The sequence below is a fragment of the Chiloscyllium plagiosum genome, unplaced genomic scaffold (assembly GCF_037043375.1).
Source record: "Chiloscyllium plagiosum isolate Xiang-an unplaced genomic scaffold, Cpla_swu_hap1 HiC_scaffold_16, whole genome shotgun sequence".
Classification (NCBI taxonomy): Eukaryota; Metazoa; Chordata; class Chondrichthyes; order Orectolobiformes; family Hemiscylliidae; genus Chiloscyllium; species Chiloscyllium plagiosum.
In genome coordinates, this window is record NW_028270154.1 from 7,790,938 (window position 1) to 7,815,391 (window position 24,454).

The 24,454-nt window shown below is 39.8% G+C and overlaps 1 protein-coding gene across 6 annotated transcripts in view; it reads right to left on the minus strand.

Moving 5' to 3' along the window:
- LOC122556968 (protocadherin gamma-C5-like) overlaps window positions 1–24,454 on the minus strand; it is a 274,931-nt gene that overhangs the window by 104,031 nt on the left and 146,446 nt on the right. For 5 of the 6 annotated variants that reach the window (XM_087995086.1, XM_087995085.1, XM_087995088.1 and 2 more), the window contains exon 3: window positions 24,116–24,186. In XM_087995086.1, the coding sequence (XP_087851212.1) occupies window positions 24,116–24,186 (71 nt within the window). Of the gene's footprint in view, window positions 1–16,880; window positions 17,101–24,115; window positions 24,187–24,454 lie in introns of those variants that run through there. The other variant, XM_087995090.1, reaches the window with a different exon arrangement.

The following is a 24,454-nucleotide window of genomic DNA, read 5'->3' on the forward strand; positions in this document are numbered from 1 at the left end:
AAACCTTAAAGCAACGAATGATGCTTTTAGTGGACACTCAACATGGTCATCGCCCAAAGTCTACTGCCTATGGTGAGTGAACGTGAGTGGAAACTGTCCATACTAAAGCAGACACAGATAAAAACAATATTAGAATCTTCACACAGTATTAATTATTTATTAGACCCTCCTTGCTGACAATAAGGAGTTCTAAACTAAAATCTGCCCAAAAATTAGAAAGAGCGGATAATCAAAGAACAGTCAGTATTTCAGTTTTCTATAAAACTATTGTTTTTGTTTTAGGTATAAATGGTGGTGTAAGGAAATATCATTGCCACATATTTTCCCCTCTCCTGTAGTTTTTTCTGTGATGCTTTTCTATTATTTGTTCTATCAGTTTGGTCAATGATGATAACGTATAGTAAATGGGAATTAACAGGCATCTGTATCTCAACCATGTGTTCTGTATGTTTGAATAATCAGGGATTGAGCAGTGAGTGCTCTTATGGTCATCTGCAGCAAAGAGGATTTACAGAAAACCCAGATAAACCATGGAAATGCTGTCAATGTCACCCTCAAGGACTTAAGTGGGTCATCTCTCAAATCTATGGTGCATAATCAAGGGAATCTCAGTGGATAGTAAATGCTTTCATTTCAACTGAGGTTCAATAGATTGCACTCTCATCTAAAACTCAGCAGATCAGGTTTCCCTGTTCTAACACTAGAAGCTTTAGACTAAATCTAGACTTATATGTCCATGTTTTCTAAGGTAGATGCTGAACCTCTGGAAGTGCCATTTTTCACACAAAATGTTGAACTGATCCTACCAGAACCCACTGTGTATGTGGATATAAAAGATTTCATGATATTATTGCAAAGTGTTCCTGGGGAACTTTCCCCAGTGTACTGCCTAACAGTTATTCTTCAGGCAACAATAAACATCTTATCTAGTCATTCACACATCACTATATGTGGAATCTTGTAAATTGACTGCCACCTTTCCTACGTGACAACAAAATTTACTTAATTGAATATAAAGTGCTTTGGAATGTGCTGCAAACATAAAAGGTGCCAGACAAGTTAAGTTTTTTCACTTCTAAGGTCTTTTCTCCAAGGGATCACCATAATCAACACTGAACATGTCCACTCAGTGAAGTTCTTGCTTTGATGCCTATGTAGGCACTGCTAACATTGATGATGGATATGATCAGAAATGAAATTTGGCAATGACACAAAAATAGATCTGAAGGTAATTGGGAACAGGACAAAGAAATATAAATAAACATCATGAAGAGATAGAAATCTGGCTGATGGAGTATCATGTGCAAAATGTGAACATTTTCACTTTGGTGGGAAGAATTGACAATCAGTTTGTTGTTTAGAAGGGACGGTACTGCAGAACTCTTTATTACAGAAAGATCTGAATGTCTTGATATGAATCACAAGAAGCTAACAGGTAGGTACAGGAAATGATTAGGAAGGTAAATGCAATGTGTTCTTATTTGTAAAGAAGATCAAGTCTACTTGCAGAGAATATTTTGGTACAGTTGTACATGGCATAAGTGAGATAACATCTGCTGTATTCTGTATGGTTTTGGCTTTTTTACTTAAGAAAAGATATAAGTGCAGAGATGAGGAAGATTTTCTTCTCTCAGAGGGTCTGTGGAATTCTTTACTGCAGAAGGCTGTTGAGGCTAAATCATTAAGTACATTCAAGGCTAAAGGAATCAAGGGTAATGGGGAAAAAGCACGAAACTGGACTTTAGGCCGATCAGATCAGCTGTGGTCTCATTTAAAGGCAGAGCAGATTTGATGGACTTCTGCTCCTATGTCCAATATTCTTCCTGATAGGTTTCATTAAACTGATCCCTGGGATTGAATGGATTATGATATGAGCAAAGGTTGAACAGGTCAGGCCTGTATCCATTGAAGTGTAAAAGAATACAAGGGATTTTAATGAAGCATAAGATCATCTGTGCATTTGTCAGGATGGATGCTAATAGGATACGTCCCCATGTGGGAGAGGTGAGAACTATAGGGACAGCTTTCAAAAAAAAAGGGCTTTCCCATTGAAGACAGAGATGAGTAGAATTTTTTTTCTCTCTCCAAGGGTCATAATTATTGGAATTCTCTAAACGAGCAGTACAGGCTAGATCATTGATAGTTGAAAGATCAAGTTAAATCCACCCCCTTGTTAATAGATATTCTAAGATTATAGAGGGCAGACAGGAGAATGGAGTTGAGCTCATAATATGGTCAGTCATGATCTTAACAGATGGTGGAGAAGGGCGAATAAGCTGAATGGTCTACCCAGCTCCTAATTTGTACATATGAGATGAATCATCTCACATAGAGCACAAATCAAACCTATACATTTTGTAGTCTCTATGTTTGGTTAAAAAAAAACATTGTTGAAGTGTTTTTAATGACCACTAGTTGCGTGTTTATTTACTCACTGAGTCACATAATCCTCACTAAAATTATTATAATTTTGATACCATAAAGTAAGCATTTGCTTATCGTGCAGTGAAAATGAAAAATGGAAGAAATACCGAAACTTCATGAATAAAATCTTTCTCCAATTGCTGCTGCTTCTTCAGTGTTTATGTCTGTGACAGCTATCTTGTTGTAATTATACTTTATTGGGAGCTAATTTATTTTTTAATCCATCACTGTGACCATCTGCTACTAATTTGTGACACACAGAAATTAACCTTTATCAGTGACAAGTGTTGAGAATTGAATAAAAAAATCATTAAATCACATTAACTAAGTGTGCACATTTATATTGTAATATTTCAATTTTTGATAATTTAGATTGTCCTTTAATTCATTAAATTAACTAATCCCTTGTGGCAAAAACCATTTAAACAAATTTTAGCCAGAGGAAGTAAATTCTGTAGATAAAGTGATCCAATATATGGAATTGTTAAGAGCTAATTAGAAGCAGATTAGATTTGAAATGTGATGGTAACTTGGTTAAGAACTCTATGGTTATAACATGTGCCAAAATATCAATTAAGATAGTACATATATGTGTGAAGAAATTTGTTCATATTTTTATCAAGTTCCCTCTCCCTCAATAGAGACTGCCTATTTCTTCACATGGATGGATAGGGATGTCAAATCAGTACTGCATAAAGATAGATCATTTGACCAAGCAATTCTTGATTTCTGCAATACAGTGATCCTCTTATATAATGGGCTGGAAGTGGACTGCTTGACATAGCAATGAGAGAAAAATAGTCCTCCAGGATAATAGATGAAACCAATTCTTTGTGTATACAAACTGGTTTTATCTGCAATTAGTTTGTAGCCTCCAAATTAAGCTTTTGAATTTACTTCACTGAATTTGAAGACCAGGCAAGCATGAGTACTTCAACTAACACTACATTTAAAGAAAATTCGCAAAGATCACCACTTCCAACCACATCCAAATCCTAACTTGCCTGCTGTCCAGCCCTTCTCCCCAATCTGTACAGCTCCTGTGCTTCTAACCTCCACTTCCCCACACTTCTCTCTTGTCACTCAATCCCTGATCTTTGCCCAACTAACCCCATTGTAAGAACATTCAAGGTGATGAGACAAGTGTTAGAAGTGGAATTAGTGAAGATAAGTCAGTACAGACTCAATAATCTGGGCCACTTTGTGCTGTATGTCTTTTTACCAGTTCTCTAAGCTTCATAGCTCTGGGAATTGCTGTAAAGTTAACAATGATCCAACCTTACTGTCCTTCATTCCAGCTGACTTTTTTATGCTGTGATGGCTAAGGTGCAATGAGATGCCTCAGAATTCAGCAGATGCAGAGCATGAGCAAATGTACCCTCACCTTGTCTATTTCAAAACTGAACAAACTTGAATTTCCAGGCAGTCAAATTAAGCTACAGAAAGATCCACCAGAATAAAAAACTAGACTTTCTGGCCCTAGTGGCCTTTCATTGTGCTATCTCAGAAACATTATATTACTTGCAAATAATGAATTATATTTTACAAGATATCCAAATAAAAACAATATGTGATGACTTTGACAGAAAGAAAAATACAACCCTTTTTCATTATCATTATACAAAAGAAAATTACATGGTGAAGGACTTGAGATGGAAAAATAAAATGACAGGAATTAAAAAGTAAAATACTTTTAATTCATCATTCCAAATTAAAATCTATTTACAGAAATAAAAGAAAGAACTACAAATGTTGGAGATCTGAAACAAAAACCAAAATTGCTGGCAAAGAAATAATGAAGTGACACCAGACTTAATGCGTTAACTCTGCTTTCTTTTCACAGAGTGTGGTGCTCGACAAGCACAGCCGGTCAGGCAGCATCCGAGGAACAGAAGAATCAACATTGCGAGCAATAAGCTCTTCATCAGGAATGAGAAGATGGCCCGAGGGAGCTGGGAGATAAATGGGAAGGGGGGTGGGATTGGGGGGACGGTAGCTGAGAATGAGATAGGTAGATGAAGTTGGGGTGAAGATGATAGGTCAGAGAGGAGGGTGGTGCGAATAAGTGGGAAGGAAGATGGACAGGTAGGACAGGTCAAGAGGGCAGTGCCGAGTTGGAAGGTTGGATCTGGGATAAGGTGGGAGGAGAGGAAATGAGGAAACTGGTGAAATCCACATTGATCCTGTGTGGTTGGAAGGTCCCAAAGTGGAAGATGAGGCGTTCTTCCTCCTGGCATCAGGTGGTAAGGATTTGACAGGGGAGGAGGCCCAGGACCTGCATGTCCTTGGCTTAGTGTGAGAAGTAGTTAAACTATTCGGCCACAGGGCAGTGAGGTTGTTTCATGCATCTGTCCCAGTGATGTTTTCTGAAACATTCCGCAAGTAGATGTCCTGTCTCCCCAATGTAGGGGTGACCACAATGGATAGAGATGACATGTGTGGAAGTGCAGGTAAATCTCTGATGAATGTGGAAGGCTCCTTTGGGGTCTTCAATGGAGGTAAGGGGGAGGTTTTGCACTTCTTCCGGTGGCAGGTGAAGGTGCCAGAAGGGGAGAGTGGGTTGGTGGGGGGCATGGATATAACAAGGGAGTTTCAGAGGGAATGCTCTTTATGGAACGCAGATAGGGATGGGGAGGAAAATATAGCCATGGTGGTGGTGTCTGTTGTAGGTGACAGAAATGTTGGAGGATGATGTGATGTATCCGGAGTTGGTGGAGTGGAAGGTGAGGACCAGGGGCTCCTGTTCTTGTTGCCAATTTCTCCCAGTTTCTTTTCACAGATGTGTCAAACCTGCTGAGTTTTGCTAGCAATTTCGGTTTTATTCCAACCTCTTAACTAGCCAGTTGGTAAAATTGAATTTGGAACCCTTTTTTGTATTTGATGAGAAAGAAAAGCTTGCTTTAAATTTACCATTTGTTGTGATATTAGAAGGTCCTACAGCTTATAGTTTACAATGTTCTACAGCTCATTAAGTATTTCTGAAGTTTAGCCTTTGTTGTAATTTAGGAAGGAGAAAGTGAGGTCTGCAGATGCTGGAGATCAGAGCTGGAAATGTGTTGCTGGAAAAGCGCAGCAGGTCAGACAGCATCCAGGGAACAGGAGAATCGACGTTTCGGGCATAAGCCCTTCTTCAGGAATGAGGAAAGTTTGTCCAGCAGGCTAAGATAAAAGGTAGGGAGGAGGGACTTGGGGGAGGGGTGTCGGAAATGTGATAGGTGGAAAGAGGTCAAGGTGAGGGTGATAGGTCAGACTGGGGTGGGGGCGGAGAGGTCGGGAAGAAGATCTCAGGTTAGGAAGGCGGTGCTGAATTTGATGGATTTGACTGAGACAGGGTGGGGGGAGGGGAATTGAGGAAACTGGTGAAATCCGAGTTCATCCCTTGTGGTTGGACGGTTCCTAGCCGGAAGGTGAGGCATTCTTCCTCCAACCGTCGTTTTGTTGTGGTCTGACGATGGAGGAGTCCAAAGACCTGCATATCCTTGGTGGAGTGGGAGGGGGAATTGAAATGTTGAGCTACAGGGTGGTTGGGTTGGTTGGTCCGGGTGTCCCAGAGGTGTTCTCTGAAACGCTCCGCAAGTAGCCGGCCTGTCTCCCCAATATAGAGGAGGCCACATCGGGTGCAGAGGATGCAATAGATGATATGTGTGGAGGTGCAGGTGAATCTGTGGCGGATATGGAAGTTTCCTTTGGGGCCTTGGAGGGAGGTGAGGGGGGAGGTGTGGGCGCAAGTCTTGCACCTCCTGCGGTTGCAGGGGAAGGTGCCGGGAGTGGAGGTTGGGTTGGTGGGGGGTGTGGATCTGACGAGGGAGTCACGGAGGGAGTGGTCTTTACAGAATGCTGATAGGGGAGGGGAGGGAAATATATCCCTGGTGGTGGGGTCCGTTTGGAGGTAGCGGAAATGACGGCGGATGATGCGCTGTACATGGAGATTGGTGGGGTGGCCCCACCACCAAGGATATATTTCTCTCCCCTCCCCTATCAGCATTCCGTAAAGACCACTCCCTCCGTGACTCCCTCGTCAGATCCACACCCCCCACCAACCCAACCTCCACTCCCGGCACCTTCCCCTGCAACCGCAGGAGGTACAAGACTTGCGCCCACACCTCCCCCCTCACCTCCCTCCAAGGCCCCAAAGGAAACTTCCATATCCGCCACAGATTCACCTGCACCTCCACACATATCATCTATTGCATCTTCTGCACCCGATGTGGCCTCCTCTATATGGGGAGACAGGCCGGCTACTTGCGGAGCGTTTCAGAGAACACCTCTGGGACACCCGGACCAACCAACCCAACCACCCTGTAGCTCAACATTTCAATTCCCCCTCCCACTCCACCAAGGATATGCAGGTCTTTGGACTCCTCCATCGTCAGACCACAACAAAACGACGGTTGGAGGAAGAACGCCTCATCTTCCGGCTAGGAACCGTCCAACCACAAGGGATGAACTCGGATTTCACCAGTTTCCTCATTTCCCCTCCCCCCACCCTGTCTCAGTCAAATCCATCAAATTCAGCACCGCCTTCCTAACCTGAGATCTTCTTCCCGACCTCTTCGCCCCCACCCCAGTCTGACCTATCACCCTCACCTTGACCTCTTTCCACCTATCACATTTCCGACGCCCCTCCCCCAAGTCCCTCCTCCCTACCTGTAATTTAGGAAACCTAGCAGTCACTTTATCCCCAGTAAACCCCATCACAAGGAGCAATGTGGTAACAACCTGATAATCTGTTTTGGTAATATTCAGTGAAGGATTTGTATTGGTCGGGAATTATTCTGTGATTCTTCTTTTGCATTGATTTGACTGGGCAAGCAAAGCTTTGATTTAACATCCCACCTGGAAGACAGCTCTGTTGAAAATGCAGCAGTTGCTCAATAATATATTGAAGTGTCAGGACAAATTTTTGTGCCCATGTTCTTCAATAGCACTTGACCTAAACCTTTCAACATGAAGATGAGTGTACTAATAAGTTGGCCAGATTTAAGGTTTCTTTTCCTAAGGAAAGATATACTAACATTAACGGCATTGCAGAGAGGTTTCACTCGGCTAACATCGCGTATGGAGGGACTATCTTAATAGAGGGAAAGAATAGATTGGGCTTCCACTCACTAAAATACAGAAGAGTGCAGAACAACCTAATTGAAACATACAAGACTCTTAGAGGTCTTGACAGGGTAGATGTGGAAAGTTTGTTTCCACTTCTGAGAGAGTCTTGGACCAAAGGGAACAATTTCAGAATAAGGGCGTTACACATTTAAGACAGAGATGAGGTCAAATTTTTTTCACAAAATGTTGTGAATCTGTAGTATTCCTTGGCACAACCTTTGAGGATAGGTCATTGAGTAAATTCTTCAGAATAATGCCAGATTCCAAGGTCCAGGACTATGTGCGAGGGATGCACTAAAGCTGGGGGCAGCTGCCACCAAGGCATGGTGGGAAATGACCACTGCTGATATCTTTCCACTAAAGTTAAATTTTGGGGATGTGTTCAGTTATCGGGCCCTCTCGGTATCTTAATTGCATGTAAATATAATCTTATACAAGTAAGAGATGCCTTTGGTTTGTTTGTTGGATAAAGTCAAACTCCAATGTTTGTTAATTTTCTTCATATGCTATTGTACAGAAATATACATTTTGTGACTATGCACATATATAATAAAGACATTTTTTGTGAATAGAGTATAATTTTAAAATTTTTTAAAAATGTATATTCAAGGCCAAGATAGATTTTCAATACATAAGGGTGTTCAGAGGAACCTTGATTACCCAAACAGGATGGGTGGACACTATTTCATTTGGATAATCGATTATTTGGTTAATTGATTAAATGCCTTTCCTTTGGGGCTCGGAGTTTTTTAAGTCTGCTTCCCATTCAGGAGACAAGGCAGCAGCACACTGCACACGAGCCCCTGCCCCCTCCCATCCAACACCGCCCCACGCCCACCCGCGCCCTGTCCAACACTTCCCCCGCCTGCCCAGCCCCCATGCAGCACCCCCTGTCCGCTAAACCCCCCCCCCCCCCCCCCAGCAACCCAGGGCAGCCGGACTGGACACCAACAACAAGACTGCTGCTGCCTTAGCGCACGCACACACACACACAACCACATGCACAACTTTTTACTGCAAATTTTTGACAGGTTCCACTTTTACCCTGTACAGGACAATATTGGAGAGATTATCTGGGGGGGAGCGGGGGTTAGCGTACACCCCTCAGTCGACGTCCAGGGAAAGGGTGGGGAGACAGAAAGGGTGGGAGGTGAGTTATTTGGAGACAGTGCCTGTTTAATCATTGCAAACAAAAGAAGCGATCAGTGTTGGAAGCACGTCTTTGATGTAATGTTACTATCGGGACTTCGAGATCTCCTTCGAATAATCCGCTATTCGGATAATTGATATTCGGATAATCAAGGTTCCTCAGTAAAGGGTTTTGGGGAAAAAGCATGAAAGTGACGTTGAGAATTTTGAGTTCAGCCATAATCTGATAGAAAAGCATAGCAGACTCAATGGGCTGAATAGCCTTCTTCTGCTCCTATGTCTATGGTCTCATACAAGTTATTGAAGCATCAAATTAAATAGTATTAGTGAATTTAAATGAAAATTTTGCACAAATCGTAAATGCATTCATTGTTAATATGAAATCAGTTTCAACCCATTGGACCCAGAAAGTTTATACATTTGAAAAGTCATTGATAATTGTAAACAAAAAGAAGTACTTGTATTTGCACCCTTTTTCTCAACCACAATAATTCAGATTATGACTGTATAAGGATAATTTAAAAAATCATAAAACAAGAAGTATTCTTCAATATCTTGTGTTTGAAGTTTATCTAAATAACAAAATAAAAATATATCAGAACAGCACTCATATTAATATGGTTGAAAGAAGATAGTTAAATCTTGCTCTTAGTACTGTACTTCATGAAACCTAACAAGAAAATCTCAGCATCCAGTTGCTATGGTAACTGGCAAGGTTGCTTGAACTATTATCTAAAGGATATAATTCCCTGAAGTACATCGCTAGACAATACACTCCCTCTTAATAACACCAAGTCAACAGAGGCATGAATTATTTCCTGCAGCGTTTTCTTAACTTTAACAGAATCACATATATTTCAGCTCTTTTCATGTGCTTCGTAATGTATGAAATTTATTTGTTAAAAAGCATTAACATTTCCTTCCATATTCCATCAAAAGTAGCTTATTTTCTTTATTCTTTGAAATGTTGCAACACCCTTTTCTCAAAGCCATAACTCATTTTTGGTGATGTTTCACAAGCACTGGCAACTGTACACCTAGTTTGCCCAATTTTCCATAGCAATACTACAATAAACTTGAATGCATTAGACCAAATTTCTTAACTGAGTGAACAATAGTAGATAATTGTTGCCATAAGCATTATTCCATGCTCTGAAAAAATGCTGTACTAACTTAAATTTCATTTTCAGTGTAACTGAATAGCAAGCTCAAATAAATACACACCAGTTATTGCACAGTCCTTTAAATAGGTTTGAAACATAAGAATTAAAGTGAATGTGCAAAACCTGCAATGCAACAGCATATTGCTTGTCTTGAATAGATTAGGTAAATCGAACGAGAATTTAACAATAATACATAACTTTGAAATAATCTTTTCAGCAACTGACACCATGAGGTCATTTGCTTTGTATTACCTGTCAGTTTCTTACTCAAAAGGTCTGCACTTGACAATGAACAATTGGTGGGACAGAGGAGGGACTACTCAGTAAATGCTAGAATCTGCCTGCTGCACTGTTCAGGTGTGTTGACAAATGGGTACATTCCACACCTGATTGAAACAAGAAGCAGCCTATATAATATATATCAATATACTAATGGAGTTCTACATAATCTACAAATAGTTGAAACATGTAATGTGCAAACTTGCGTCCATTATCATATTGAGTTGTCCAACCTGGTGGAACGAAGTTGAATTTTATTTAAGGCCAATTTGTTCTGCACTATTTTCCTCTGTCATGTGACAAGCTGCCAAAAGTTGTCAATTTTGAGTCATTCCAACTTTCAATGTCAGTGTAAGATTGTTGATAAAAAAATGGGCGAAGCCTTATATAACCCAGCCTGTTTCAGTTTCCAACAAAGTCACAGGAGAGAAAGATCAATGTTGAATGTGAAACGAAATGGATTCAGAAAATGCTACTCTCCCTATCCTTCATTCTCATGGCTGAATAGGCTATTCACAGCTCAATTAACTCCACAAAGAATTGCCCTCATGCAGATACATAAGAAAAAAAATGAGGAAATTTGTTTCACCCATCGCAAGAAAAAGAAAGGTCAATCATGAAACATGTTCAAAACAGTGAGTGACATCAAGAGATAGTGGGCTAATGCAGGAAATTGGTGTTAAAATTCATGGTCAGCCATGATCTAATTGAATAGTGGAGCAGGTTAAATGGATTGAATGGCAAACTCCAGCACTCCGACACCCATTATTTATTTTAGAAACATACAGCTAAACTAGGAGTAACATTTTAGTCTTGTGGTTCCTAATTTATCTTGTTTTCTTTGCTCTTCTAATTTGATGCCTACCTCACCTCTGGTACTCAATTACTAAGAAGTATTCCCCAAAATCTTCCACCCCTGATTGGATATTCCCCAAACCTGAGTCTAAGTATTGTAATATGTGATATTAATACCACAGGATCTTTACCCAACCCTATACGCAAACATTCACATACAAATTGTGTGAGCAGGAACAAAATGCTCAGATTCAGCCATCAAATTAATTCAAATTCACTGGGTAAAATCAAGGCACTCAGCCACTCCTTATTAAACAGGAGTCAAAAATACTAGCTTGATTCTTCCATTTTAACCTATTGATTCACCCAACAACAGGAGGAAGAATGCCTCATCTTCCACCTTGAGACAAATCAACCACATTGCATCAACATCGACTTCACCAGTTTCCATATTGTCCCTCCGCCCACATCATCCCAGATCCAACCCTCCAAATCGGCACTTCCCTCTTGAACTGTCCTATCTGTCTAACTTCCTTCTCACCTATCCGCTCCACCCTCCCCTCTGACCTATCATTATCAACCCCCACTTGCATCTAACTATCGCCTTCCCAGCTACCTTCCCTACAACCCCACCTTCCTATTTATCTCTCAGCAACCCCCTCCCCCCTCATTCCTGATGAAGGGCTTATGCCCGAAACATCATTTCTCCTGCCCTTCGGATGCTGCCTGACCTGCTGTGCTTTTCCAGTACCACACTTTTCGACTCTGATCTCCAGCATCAGCAGTCCTCACTTTCTCCTATTGTTACCAGCTGTTTAATAAAGAGGAGAAATCTGCACCAATTGCATTGAGTAGCCTTACTGCAATTTCCTCATCATTAGCTTAAGACTCTGAGGCTAAGTAAAGTATTAGCTCTGCTGCTTCTGCATTAGCATGCAGTACTATTTCTCATCTATATGTCACTTCTCTAAAACCTAATGTTTATTATTGTTTAAGCCCCTTTGGTTATGATAGATTGTTGTAATACAAAAGAGGTTCCAAGAGCGTGATGCAGTATGTAAATCTTATTTTTATATTGCAAAACTGGCTTGATAAGATTTTTGGACTTGTTAGTGGTACTGGTAGAAAACCAAATGTCAGCCAAAAGGAACCTTCCTTTATTAAGTGTGGCAGAGCATTTTTAATTCTAACTGACCTGGCAGATCTCACAGCTCAATGGCTGTTTCTAGCATCTACTCAGTATTCAATAACATCTCTATTTCTTTTATTTCTGCAGTGCGCTGGCAACACTGGGAGGCCTGTTGCATTTCCTAGTCATGTTCACTGTTATGTGAAGTAGCAACCTCACAAAAATTGAGAGAATAAATCATTCCCCAACCCACTCATGCTTTCCTTCTTCACTTGCTAATTCAGTCTAGCCTTTTTAAGTTTATTGTTAGACATGAGTTCTGCAAAATGTGCCAACGACCTGAATCAAAACGGAAATATCACCGACTGCTTCACTTCAAATCTAATTATAATTATACAAGTTCAAGTCTGTTTGCAAGGAAAAACGTCCTTAGTTTTCAGAATGCTTTACAGAATGGCAAGAGTTTACGTCACTGCCAAGTCATTGATATTCATGAAAGTTAGCCAGAGATTTAAAAATTGCTTTTGTTTTAGTTTGAAACTAACTTACTCCTGCTACTAATGAAACCACAGAGGTAAGGAATATGCAAATTACATGTTGATGTAATAAAAAATTGCTGCATGAACCAATGGTTTCTGCTAGCAACTTTCTGTGTCTGGCTGTAAGATTTTTTTACTGCTAAAAGTAAAAAAAATTGATGACACTGCTATTCATAAGAAAACAAAGCAACATTGAGTTGTTCTTAGTGGGAGCATCAAACTTATATAGTTCTGGCATATCTTCATTTGCTTGGAGATTTTTCAAAATTCAGTTCAAAATGGAAGTATTGTTATACTGCATTGCAGGGTACAACCTGCTTCAGTACAGTATCTTGTAAAAGAGAGGATGACCAGAGATGCCTATGTCATAACACATTAACACCAAAGTTAATGTTGCTTCTTTAATTGGCTTCCTCCACCCCTGCAGCTGTTCACAAAATTCACATTTATGTCATTTGTTAACTTTCATACAAATTATACTACATTAATCATAATTCATTTTGGCAATTGCTCAGAAATAACATTCACTTTTGACTCATAAGTTAATCAGTTCAACACCAACCTATAAGCTTAAGCACATAGCCTCGTCTGACACCTCACACTGAGGGTGTGCTGCACTGTTCATAGTTGCTAAGTTTTTGGTCCAAATTTAAATCAAGGTCTTCTCAGATACACACAAAATATCCCAAGGCACGATTCAGATATCTGCTGGATGGTTCTCCTCATGTTTGGGTCAATACTTATCTCTCAATTATTATAACCAGAAATAAACAATCTGTTCATTTATCTCACTGCACATTCTAGGAAACTGCAGCATGCAAATTGGGTCCAATTTTTCTCCAGCATTATAATAGCAACAAAATGAGTAATTTAACCTTCAGAATGTGTGGGTTTGGGCCTGGTGTCATGGAAAAGTTGCATCTTGACCCCAGACTGGTGATGTCTGAGGATGGATTTTATGGGTGCCAGTTAAAAAGTTGGGTGGACGTCCAAAGGCTGTTCTACAGCAATAAAATACTGAGGGCAGCATTAGCTGCATTAACATGAGACTTCCAGTCAGACTGGATGAGAACTTTGTCGCACTTGCGTTGCTAATGGAAACAGATGATAAAATAACAAGCAGCCCAAAATACAGAGGAACTCAGACTGAGAGGTATGTCTGTGCTTTGGGGTCATGCTGAGGAGGGTGAATGGGGAATGTGGGGTCTGCATTCAAGATGCTAAATTGACAAGGGGAGCATGGGTGTAAGGGTAAAGTGGAGAGGTGAAGGGAGAGTAGGGGCGGGGGATTGATCTTGGGGATTATCTCCAACAGGTTGAGGAACTCTCACAGCAGAGAGCAATAACGTACCTGGTATAAACATATGCAGCTACAGGTTCTAGGCTTCCCAAAGGGCAAAAACCTTAACCCATCAAAGAGAAAATAGTGGCAGAATTTGTCATAAATGGCCATGTAACTGCTCTAGCAGATGGAGCTCAATTAGTCTCATAAAACTTGACAGAGATCAGGCGTGATTGCGCCGATGCACAAAGGCAATCTGTTTGATATTATTTGCCCCAGCACCTTCAGACCTACCACCGGGGAGAGTGTAATCCATCCCTTGATGTCAATAGAGGCAAAACAGGGAAATGGTGGAAAACCCTCTTGAAGATGGTGCAATGGCAAGTTAAATATTAAATAAAACTGCATGCCTCATAATTATCCATCATTTTGAATTTCAAACTGGTGAGCCGTGCTTCCAAGATCTGGAAGACTCTGTTACTAAAGGGAAGTGAAGACTACTGAATCTAGGACGGCTTTCCACTTATCAACTGAATCCTGCTCACCTCAACTCATTCCAATTGAGTGCTCTCTATTAGACCTAAGTCTTTAACTCCCTTACCACCTTAGCTGTGCTCCTCAACCCTTCAATCACCTCTATGATCTCAATCCTTCCAACCTCGGCTCTGGCTCTGAATTTCCCTGTTGTTTCCAGAATCTGACCGACATTTACTCCAGTGTCTATAATGTTGCCTCTGGCTCTGATCTTTCTCCCCTACTGGAGCTTCACTGATGTTGTCTGCAAATTCCAAACATTTTTCCCCATCATCTTTTCAGTTTCATTTTCCCTGGGTGTTGTCTGCACTCTCTGATCATCATCATTTAGTCTCTGCAGTGTTGCCTGCGGACTCTGTTCATCTTCCACCTTCCAGCTCGGTATCCTGATCTTCCTCCCTCTAGCCTCCCTGATTCCTCTCTTCCATCCTAATCTTCTTTCCCTGACTGAGGCCTGTTGCAAAACATCTGTCTGCCGTGCCAGTTAGAGAAGCCTCTCAATTCAGTTGGTTGCAATAAAGAAGTGGAGATGAAAAATGGCAATCAGAATCTGCCATTAAAATCAGGAGGGTCTGCAAGTAACTTGCTGTTGAGGTTTTCAAATTCAATTAATTACTCCTCATGCCATCCACCTCTCCTCAGCTCTGGATTGACACTGATCTCTGTTTCAAAATACTATGTAATTTTTTTATTTGGGCAGGTGATGCGAACACAATTGACTAGGTCAGTAATTGTTACCCATCTGTAATTGACCCAAAAACGGTGGGACTGAACTGCTGTTTTGAACTGCTGCAGTCATTGGGGGGGGGGGGGGGGAGAAGGAAAACCCACTTGTCATGAAGGAAGTTCCAGCATTTTGACCCAATGATAGTGAAGGAATAGTGATATTATTCCAAGTTGGGATGATGTCTGAATTGAGTGGAACTTGCAGTTGCTGGTTTTCCCATGCACCTGCTGCCCCTATCATTCTTAGATGTCACAGATTTGATAGATGGTGCAAATTGCACATCAATGCTGAAGGGAGAGACTATTATAGGTGGTGAATTTGACGCTCATCAAAGGGCATCTTTGTCCTGGATCATGTCATGCTTCTTCAGGGCTTTTAAGGCCACATCCATCCAAGCAAGTGGAAGTACTTTATCTGTAAAGTATGATTCTGCGAATGACCATGCTTGGCTGTTGCTTGACTAGCCTGAGACAGTTTGTCCAATTTTGGCACATGTCCCCAGTTGTTGATAAGTAAGACTTTGTACTGGTTTGATACAAGTGAATGGCTCACTGGCCATTTCAGAGGGTAAATAAGAATCAACCAGATTGCTGGGTTTGGAGTCACATATTGATCAAATCAGGTAAGGACAGAACATTTCCTACTCAAAACAACATTAGCGTGACAACTAACAGCTATCATATGGTTACCATTAGGCTATCATTTAAGTCCAGATTTTATTAAATTCAAATTTCCCCATTTGCTGTCTTTGAATTAAACCCATTTCCCACAGCATTAACCTCAGGTTCTGGGTTACTAATCCAGTGACACTACTGTATTATTGCTGCATCCCCCTCAAGTGACAGCTGTGACATTCTTTCGAGCAACCTCCGCTTGTGGAAGGCACGATTATTTTATTTCTTGAAATTTACGAAAAAAAAAACTTTTTGAAACTATAATCAGGATTATTTTACTTTTGAGAAGAGTGCATGCTCAACAGTGAAAATTACAAATAAACGAACAACCATGATTTTGTGGATATATGTCCATTTGTCTTTAACATATGGTATGTATCAATATTGAAGAACAGGATATTATTGTTCATCTCAACAATCAATGGTAAAATGAAAACATCATCTTTACTCAGCTGGCAGAAGGATAAATTTTCATCAACACTATCTTCACTCAGCCTTGAACCACTGACTTGCACAAGAGGACTCTTTCTGATAGTTGGATACCTTTCAATTTCTCCCACCATTGCTCATTGAACAGTCTCTCAGATTGACTGCCAATTTAGTGCAATTATTAATGCATAGTTGACATTCTTTGTGATATATTATTTCCTCACAGGAACTGATTAATGCTGAACAAACTAATGTCAATTAGGAATAACATAGCCAAAAAGTAAAGGTGGCTTCTTTACTCTGCCTGAATATGAAAATGTGTGCTTTGTAAGTATTGCTGGTATGTAATTAGTCACTCACAATATTATTGAAAATGATATTGAATAAATAATGTTTAGGCTAATGCAAGCAGTGTAATGTGTTGACACCTGCACATGAGAGATTTTTTTGCAGAACAATTAAAATGTTCTTTAACTGGAGTGGTATCAAGGTGCATTCAGACATATGTTCTGAATCTCTCATATAGTGGCACCTTAAAAAATGCAGTTCTTAGCATTTCTCCATTGTTTCTGAAGTGGTTTAACCTTTCATTGTCATGTTACATTTGCCTGGTAAGCCATTAAAAAATATACATATACAAATGCATTTTTTATATTTATTAAATCTTTCCATCTTACACTCAGACAATTTGTTCAGAACAAAGCACATGTGTGCCCATTATATCTGATTTGAAACTGTCCAAAAGAATTTCACATGGTATCTGTAGAATAAATTGAGAGTGGAAGCATTCATGCTAACTTGGGTTAGAAATAAATCCCGGTCACGCTCAGGAAGAGGCAATGTTCTCATCTATTGTAGCATCTCTTCCTCCTCAAGAACAACAAAAAAGAATTCCATCATTATCTGCTCGGCAAGAGTAAAACATCTAGGAGAAAGTGAGGACTGCAGATGCTGGGGATCAGAGTTTAAAAATGTGTTGCTGGAAAAGCGCAGCAGGTCAGGCAGCATCAAAGGAGCAGGAGAATCCTTTGATGCTGCCTGACCTGCTGCGCTTTTCCAGCAACACATTTTTAAGAGTAAAACATGTTTACCACTTCAATTTGACACACTAATCAAATAGTTAAACAATTATACATCATTATATTTATCTTTTTATGGTAGTAGCAGGCAATTTACGTCTATTTTGGGGAATTGCAGGAGCAGACTTTATTGTTCAAAAATTACAGAAGTTGTATTTGAAAAGCTGCAGAGTTAAATAATATACAACTAATTCTACAATAACCTGGAAAATTAGTTTAGAATGAGTGGAATAACTTTGTAAGTTATAGTAAAAAACTCTCTTGAGAGAATTTAAAACTAATTGTCATTGACTTTGGACAGGATCACAAGTTACTCAGAGTAATGGAGAATATTAGTGTACCTCAGTGCTCATACTAACCATATTCATGTCAATACTGAGCCTAGAGATTAGGCTGTGCCATGCCTGTTTTCCATGAATTTTACAAATGACAAAGATTTCCATACAGGGAAAATATGTGTATACACATGTCATGCCAGAATAAATGTATGTGTCATTTTGGTAAAGTTTTCTGTGTCGATGTTCAAGCATTGCATTTGAAACAGGCCTTAGCTTGTTTTGCAAATTGGGACAATAACACCTTTAGAGAGGTTCTTAAAAGAATTCATTTGTGAATTACTGTACTATGTTGCTGGAGTGTATTCTCAATGTTTGGCAACTAAACCAGACTGTCTCTCTGAATGTAATGCTTAAAGATTTCACCCGTCTTATTGTAGAGATGGATCATTAAGTTTTTGGCCTGCTAATTATGAGTTACCTTTCTCACATATTCTGCAATTCAGAAGGTCTCACTGATGATCAGATTTTGCTCTTCCTGTGACTGGCACTCACAGAAAATCCAAACAGTTGACCGATTTTATTTGGTCTTCCCATTTGTTTTATTGAATGCCAGTTGCTTCAGAATCAAGTCGTAATTCATGCACAAATCAACTTCTAATCACACTTGTTCTGAATTAGCATCATCACCATCAACTCATGTTACATTGAAAATGGAATTTAATGTTCTGTAAAATCAATAAATTTTAGCACCAAATTTTAAGAAAACAGTTTTTGATACTTTCAAGTTTTTGGAAACGTATTTAATTATCCCTTTCATCTGTACAGCGCATATTAAAGAAAACATCATCAGGAATAGTCGGAGTTGCAGAGTCATTGAGATTGACAGAACAGAAAAAGGCCCTTTGACCCAACAAGTCTGTGCTGGTCAAAAACAACCATTTAACTATTCTAATCGCATTTCCCAGCACTTGCTCTTTAGCCTTGTAAGTCTTGACATCGCAAGTGCACACCTCAAAACTTCTTAAAAATTTAAGACGTTTTCTATCTCTACCACTTTTACAGGCAGTATTTCAGATTCCGACCATGAAAACATTTTTCCTCACATTCTTCTAAATCTTCTTCTCCATACCTTAAATTTATACACTTTTTTTCACTGACACCTGCATCTAAAGGACATTTTCTTTCTCTCTACCCTATTTGTGTGCCTCATAATTTTTGACATCTGTTATGTTCCCTATCAATATCCTTTGTTCCATGGAAAGCAATCCCAGTCTATCTAATCTCTCTTCATAACAAACTCTCCAGCACAGAAAACATCCCAGTAAATCTCTATTGCATTCCCTCCAGTGTTATCATATCCCTTCTACAATGTGGATTCCAGAACTGCACACAATAAGGTTGTTGCCAAAACAACATTTTATCTAGTACCATCATTACCAGCCTGCTCTTAAACTCTATTCCTCAGCTAATAAAGGCAAGGGTTTCATATACCTTCATAACCACTCTATTCACCTCACCTGATACCTAATGGGGCTGGTGGACATGCATACTAAATTCCCTCTCATCATCAGAGGTTCCTATGGTGTCACCGTCCAACATCTACTCCCTTGCCTTGTTGGTGTTACACAAGTGTGGAGCCTTACAGATATCTGGATTGAATCTAATTTATCACTGATAAGCCCATCTGACTGACCTATCTATATCCTCCTGTAATCAAAGGTGATCTTCCTTACTATTTACCATCAATCCAATTTTTGTGTCACCTGCAATATTAATGATCAACCTACATTCAAGTCAAAATCATTTGTATGAACCACACACAGTAAAGGCCCCAACACTGACCCTGTCAGACCTCACAGGACATAGACTTCCAGTTGGAAAAATGCTCTTCAACTATCACCTCTGCTTCCTTCTACTCAGCCAAACGTGCATTCAATTTGTCAAATTTCCTTGGAATCTATGGGCTCTTAGCCTTGTTATCAGTTTCCCATGAGACCTTTTCAAAAGCCTTGCTGAAGTTCAAGTAAACTATATCAAAAGCATTGCCCTTATCTGCATACCCAGTTACCTCTTTTGAAAATCCAATCAATTTGTTCAGACCTGACCTCTCTTCCACAAAACCATTTTGAATGTTCTGGATTAATCCCTGTCCCCTCCAAACACAGGTTAGTTCTTTCCCTCAGAATCTCTTCCAATAGTTTCCTCACCACCGAGGTTAGACTGACTCGCCTATGGATTCTTGGTATATCCATACTTCTCTTCTTAAATAGTGGTACCAAATTGGCTGTCCTCTAGCACCAGAGAGGTGCCAGAGAAGAATTGAAAACTTTTCTGAACTTCTCCTCCCTTGCCTCTCTCAACATCCTGAGATACATTTCAACCCACCCTGGATATTTATCTACTTTTAAGCCTGCTAGACCACTCAGAGCCTCCACTTTGTCTATGCTAATTATTTTAACTATATCACAGATGTTCTCTCTGATTTCTCCACAAATATCATCCCTTCACTCGTAAACACCGACCCAATATATTCATTTAGAACCCTACCTATATCCTCTGGTTTCACATACAAATTAACACTGTTGTCCTCAATGGGCCCTCATCTTTCCCTCATTATTCCTTTACCCTTAATGGACCTCTCAAATAATTTTGAATTTTTCTGTATTATACCTGCCAGTATCCTTTCACATCCCCTCTTAGCTCTCCTACTCTCCTTTTTAAGTTCATTCTTACATATTCTATACTCCTCTAACATTTCTGCTGTTTTGAGCTCTTGGTATCTTCCATAAACCTCCCTATAGTCTTAAGCCAATGTTGCATATCCCTCAATATCCATTGTTCAGAGGATTTTAGATTAGATTAGATTACTTAGTGTGGAAACAGGCCCTTCGGCCCAACAAGTCCACACTGCCCCCGCCGAAGCGCAACCCAGCCATACCCCAACATTTACCCCTTCCCTAACACTACGGGCAATTTAGCATGGCCAATTCACCTGACCTGCGCATCTTTGGACTGTGGGAGGAAACCGGAGCACCCGGAGGAAACCCATGCAGACACGGGGAGAGCGTGCAAACTCCACACAGTCAGTCGCCTGAGGTGGGAATTGAACCCGGGTCTCTGGCGCCGTGAGGCAGCAGTGCTAACCACTGTGCCACCGTGCCGCCCACCCTTTTTTTTCCTGGAAGATGCGGCCTTGCACTTTTCATATTTCCTTCTTGAATGCATCCTATTGTTCTGAGACAGATTTAATTGAAAATATGTGCTCCCAGTGCACTTTGGTCAAATCATAACTGATCTTCTTAAAGTCAGTTTTTCCCCCAGTTGAGAACTTTGATTTTGGCCCATCCTTGTTCTTTTCCACAACAACCTTGTGTCTAATGAAGTTATTGTCACTGTCTGCAAAAGTCTCCCCCATTGAACTTCAATCACTTGATCAGTTTCAATGCTTAAATTAAATCTAGGACTGTCCACTTCTTGCAGGCCTACTTACTGACTTAAAATGCTGACCTGGATACATGTTATGAATTCTGCTCCCTCTAAACTGTTCACATTACGCTACCCCAGTCAATGTTGGGGAAGTGAAATATCTACTGTCACTATCCTCTAACTTTTAAATTTCCTTGAAACTTGCCTACATATCTGTTCTCCTATTTCACTTGAATTGTGAGGGGCTGTCAGCAATGGGATTGCTCCTTTTCGGTTTTTAAGTTCTACCTATATGGCATCATTGGAGCAGCCTTCTAAGATGTCATCTCTCCTTGCTGTTGTATTAGATTCCATGATCAACATTGCAACATGCCCTTTTATTTTACCTTCCTCATCTGAAGTATACCTATCCTGGAACATTAAGCTGCCAATCCTGCCTCCTTCAATCATATTTCAATGACAGCAATAACATCGCACCTCATGTTTTAATTTGTGCTCTCAACTCATCTGCTTTGTTCTTTCAGACACCTCACATTAAGATAAATACCACCTAACTAAACTAGAGCCTTAATTGGCCTATAGTATCTATGTCTTCCTGACTCACTTGCTGCCTCTTCTAATTCTGGCTGTTTATCTTTTCTTATTGAGCATTCTTTCTGGATACCATTCCCCTGCCAAGTTCATTTAAACCCTCTCCAACAGCATTAGTAAACTTCCCCACAAGAATGCTGGTCCTCTTCTGGTTCAGGTGTAACCTATCTGCTTTCTACAGGTTGCACCCTATCTCACTATCTTAGAAATTATAAGCCTTCCCTCCTTTATCATTTCTCCAGCCATATATTAATCTGAACCAATTTCATATTTCTATACTCACTCGCACATAGCACCAGAATTAATCTAGAGATAGAACATAGAACATAGAAGAATACAGCGCAGTACAGGCCCTTCGGCCCTCGATGTTGCGCCGATCCAAGCCCACCTAACCTACACTAGCCCACTATCCTCCATATGCCTATCCAATGCCCGCTTAAATGCCCATAATGAGGGAGAGTCCACCACTGCTACTGGCAGGGCATTCCATGAATTCACGACTCGCTGAGTAAAAGGATTACTACCTTTTGGGTCCTATTATTTAATCTATTTCCTAGCTCCCTAAATTCTGCTTTCAAGACTTCATTCCCTTTTCTACCATTATAATTGATATCAAGATGTAGCAATATGATCTCTGTTCATTTGCCCACCCCCTTCTGAATGCCCTACAGCCATTTAGTCACATTCCTAACCCTGGCACTGGGGGGAAATGTACCATCCTGGAGACTCTTATGCAGCTGCAGAAACACCTGCTTGTTCACCTTACAATTAGATGCCCTACCACAATAGCTCCGCTTCTTCACCCCCTCCACCCTTGCACATTATGGGTGCTATAAAATTGACTGGACTTTACAGAAATGTAGAAAGGTACATGATAAAGAAACTGTCTTCTAATGCAATGGTTTACATCATATAGCTGGTAAGGACAACACTGATGCTCTGTATCCAACTGAGGACAGTGCTTTCCCTAATGGAAAGTAAAGACTGACAATAACATATTGGGTGATAAGTGAACTTTGTGAGTGTGACCTGGCTCACTGCAGAGATTGTAGCTTGCACAACTAAAATCCAATGCATGGAATCAACTTAGTGAAAAGAAATTGCTGCTAGCAGTATTTATAATAAATGCCAACAAGTCTTCACAGCAAATAGATTAATTGTAAAATGGTGTCATTGTTGTTATATAGGCAGATTTAGCAGGTACTTTGTACAGAACAAAGACTAACAAGCACTAAAACGAGTAACACCATGACAATTCCCCTGCTCATTTTCAAGTTGTGCCATAGGTTCTCTTACAAGAACCTTGGTTTAGAGAGGACCTTGGTTTAACATTTCATCTGAAATCTGTTCATCCAGTCACATTAAATTGGTTAATAGATGCTTTAAAGTATTACACAAAAGAACTGAAAACAAACAAAATACACTTTAAGGATTTCCATGCTCAGTTGCCAGAATATACTTACCAGATCAAAGTGAGCCAATCCTTTTATAGATGAATAGATTAACATGAGAACAATCTTGAAGGGCAAATGCAATTATTATGAATGTTAATACACAGAGGAACCTGTACTTTTCGAAATTGGATAGAAAGTGAAAGAGGCCAACTTGTTCCCACACTGTTGAATTTATTGTTGGATTTTCGGTACTATAGATACTAAGTTGGAAGTTTCAGAGCAGCCTTACATTTTAAACCTCTAATAAAAGCAGAACAATTGTCCTTTTCCATTCAGTGCTGTACTTAATGCAGCCTGGCCAAAGGGCATTTGACAGATGTTCATATTGATTGTTTCATATCCTAATTGACCTTTCTCTTTGTAAAAATACTGCTTTTACTGAACCTTCCGTCATTCTTTAGTAGAGGTGGGCCAGCTTCTGTATAATCATAAAATTGCAATTAGATTCTTGGATTCACATATTTGAGTTTGTACTAGAGGTTGGAATTTACTTTCAAATGCGGGCATCCTCCCATCTGTGCGGCTTGAGTATATGACAGATCATATTCATAAATTAAAGTTGATGAAGCATTAATAATGAAAAGTTGAGATCCTATTACTGAAATAATGATTTCAAAAATGTTTGAAATCGGAGTTTGAAGTTTTGTCAAGTCATTACTGTGTGTCAATACAACAATAAATTTAGATGAAGCTCTAATGATATAATTACAATTTACAATGATTTAACTGGGAACAACGCCAAATGTTTGACAGCTTTAATTGGAATATTTCACAAAAATTATAAATGCGATAAACTCCCCTTTGATGATACCAGTCTACCTACAATCTACTGATTGCTTCAAGCAAAATTTGCACATTGAGAACGGCTGTTGGAACAGAAGAAAGGTCAACCTATTACAAAATTAATTTGTACACAGACAAAAGTTGCAATATTAAAAAGATTGCAGCTACATCATCAGTGTAGCAACATTTAATTATGCTCTTATTAGCAACGTGAATGTTGTTATATTCTTGTACTATATTAGTTTTTACACAGTCATATAATTCTATCACTGACCTGCTGCTGCTGTGTGTCTTCTGTTGAATTCTCTTTTAACTTCATCCTGATTTTCTTCCAAACACTGGGAACTAAAAAATAGCATGAAAAATTGCAATTATGAAATGTATTCTCAATTCTACATAAGAACACAGAATATGAAAGAAATAACAGCACAAGTAGGCTATTCAGCACTTTAGGCCAGCCTTGTCATTGCTTTCAATCATGGCTTGGCCATTTGCCTTAACAGAACCTTTTGTATTATCCCCGTAACCTTTAATTGGCCCACCATCTAAAAAATCTACTATTCTACATCTGTGAAATATTTAACAAGTAAAAAGATCCCACAAAATCCAAAAT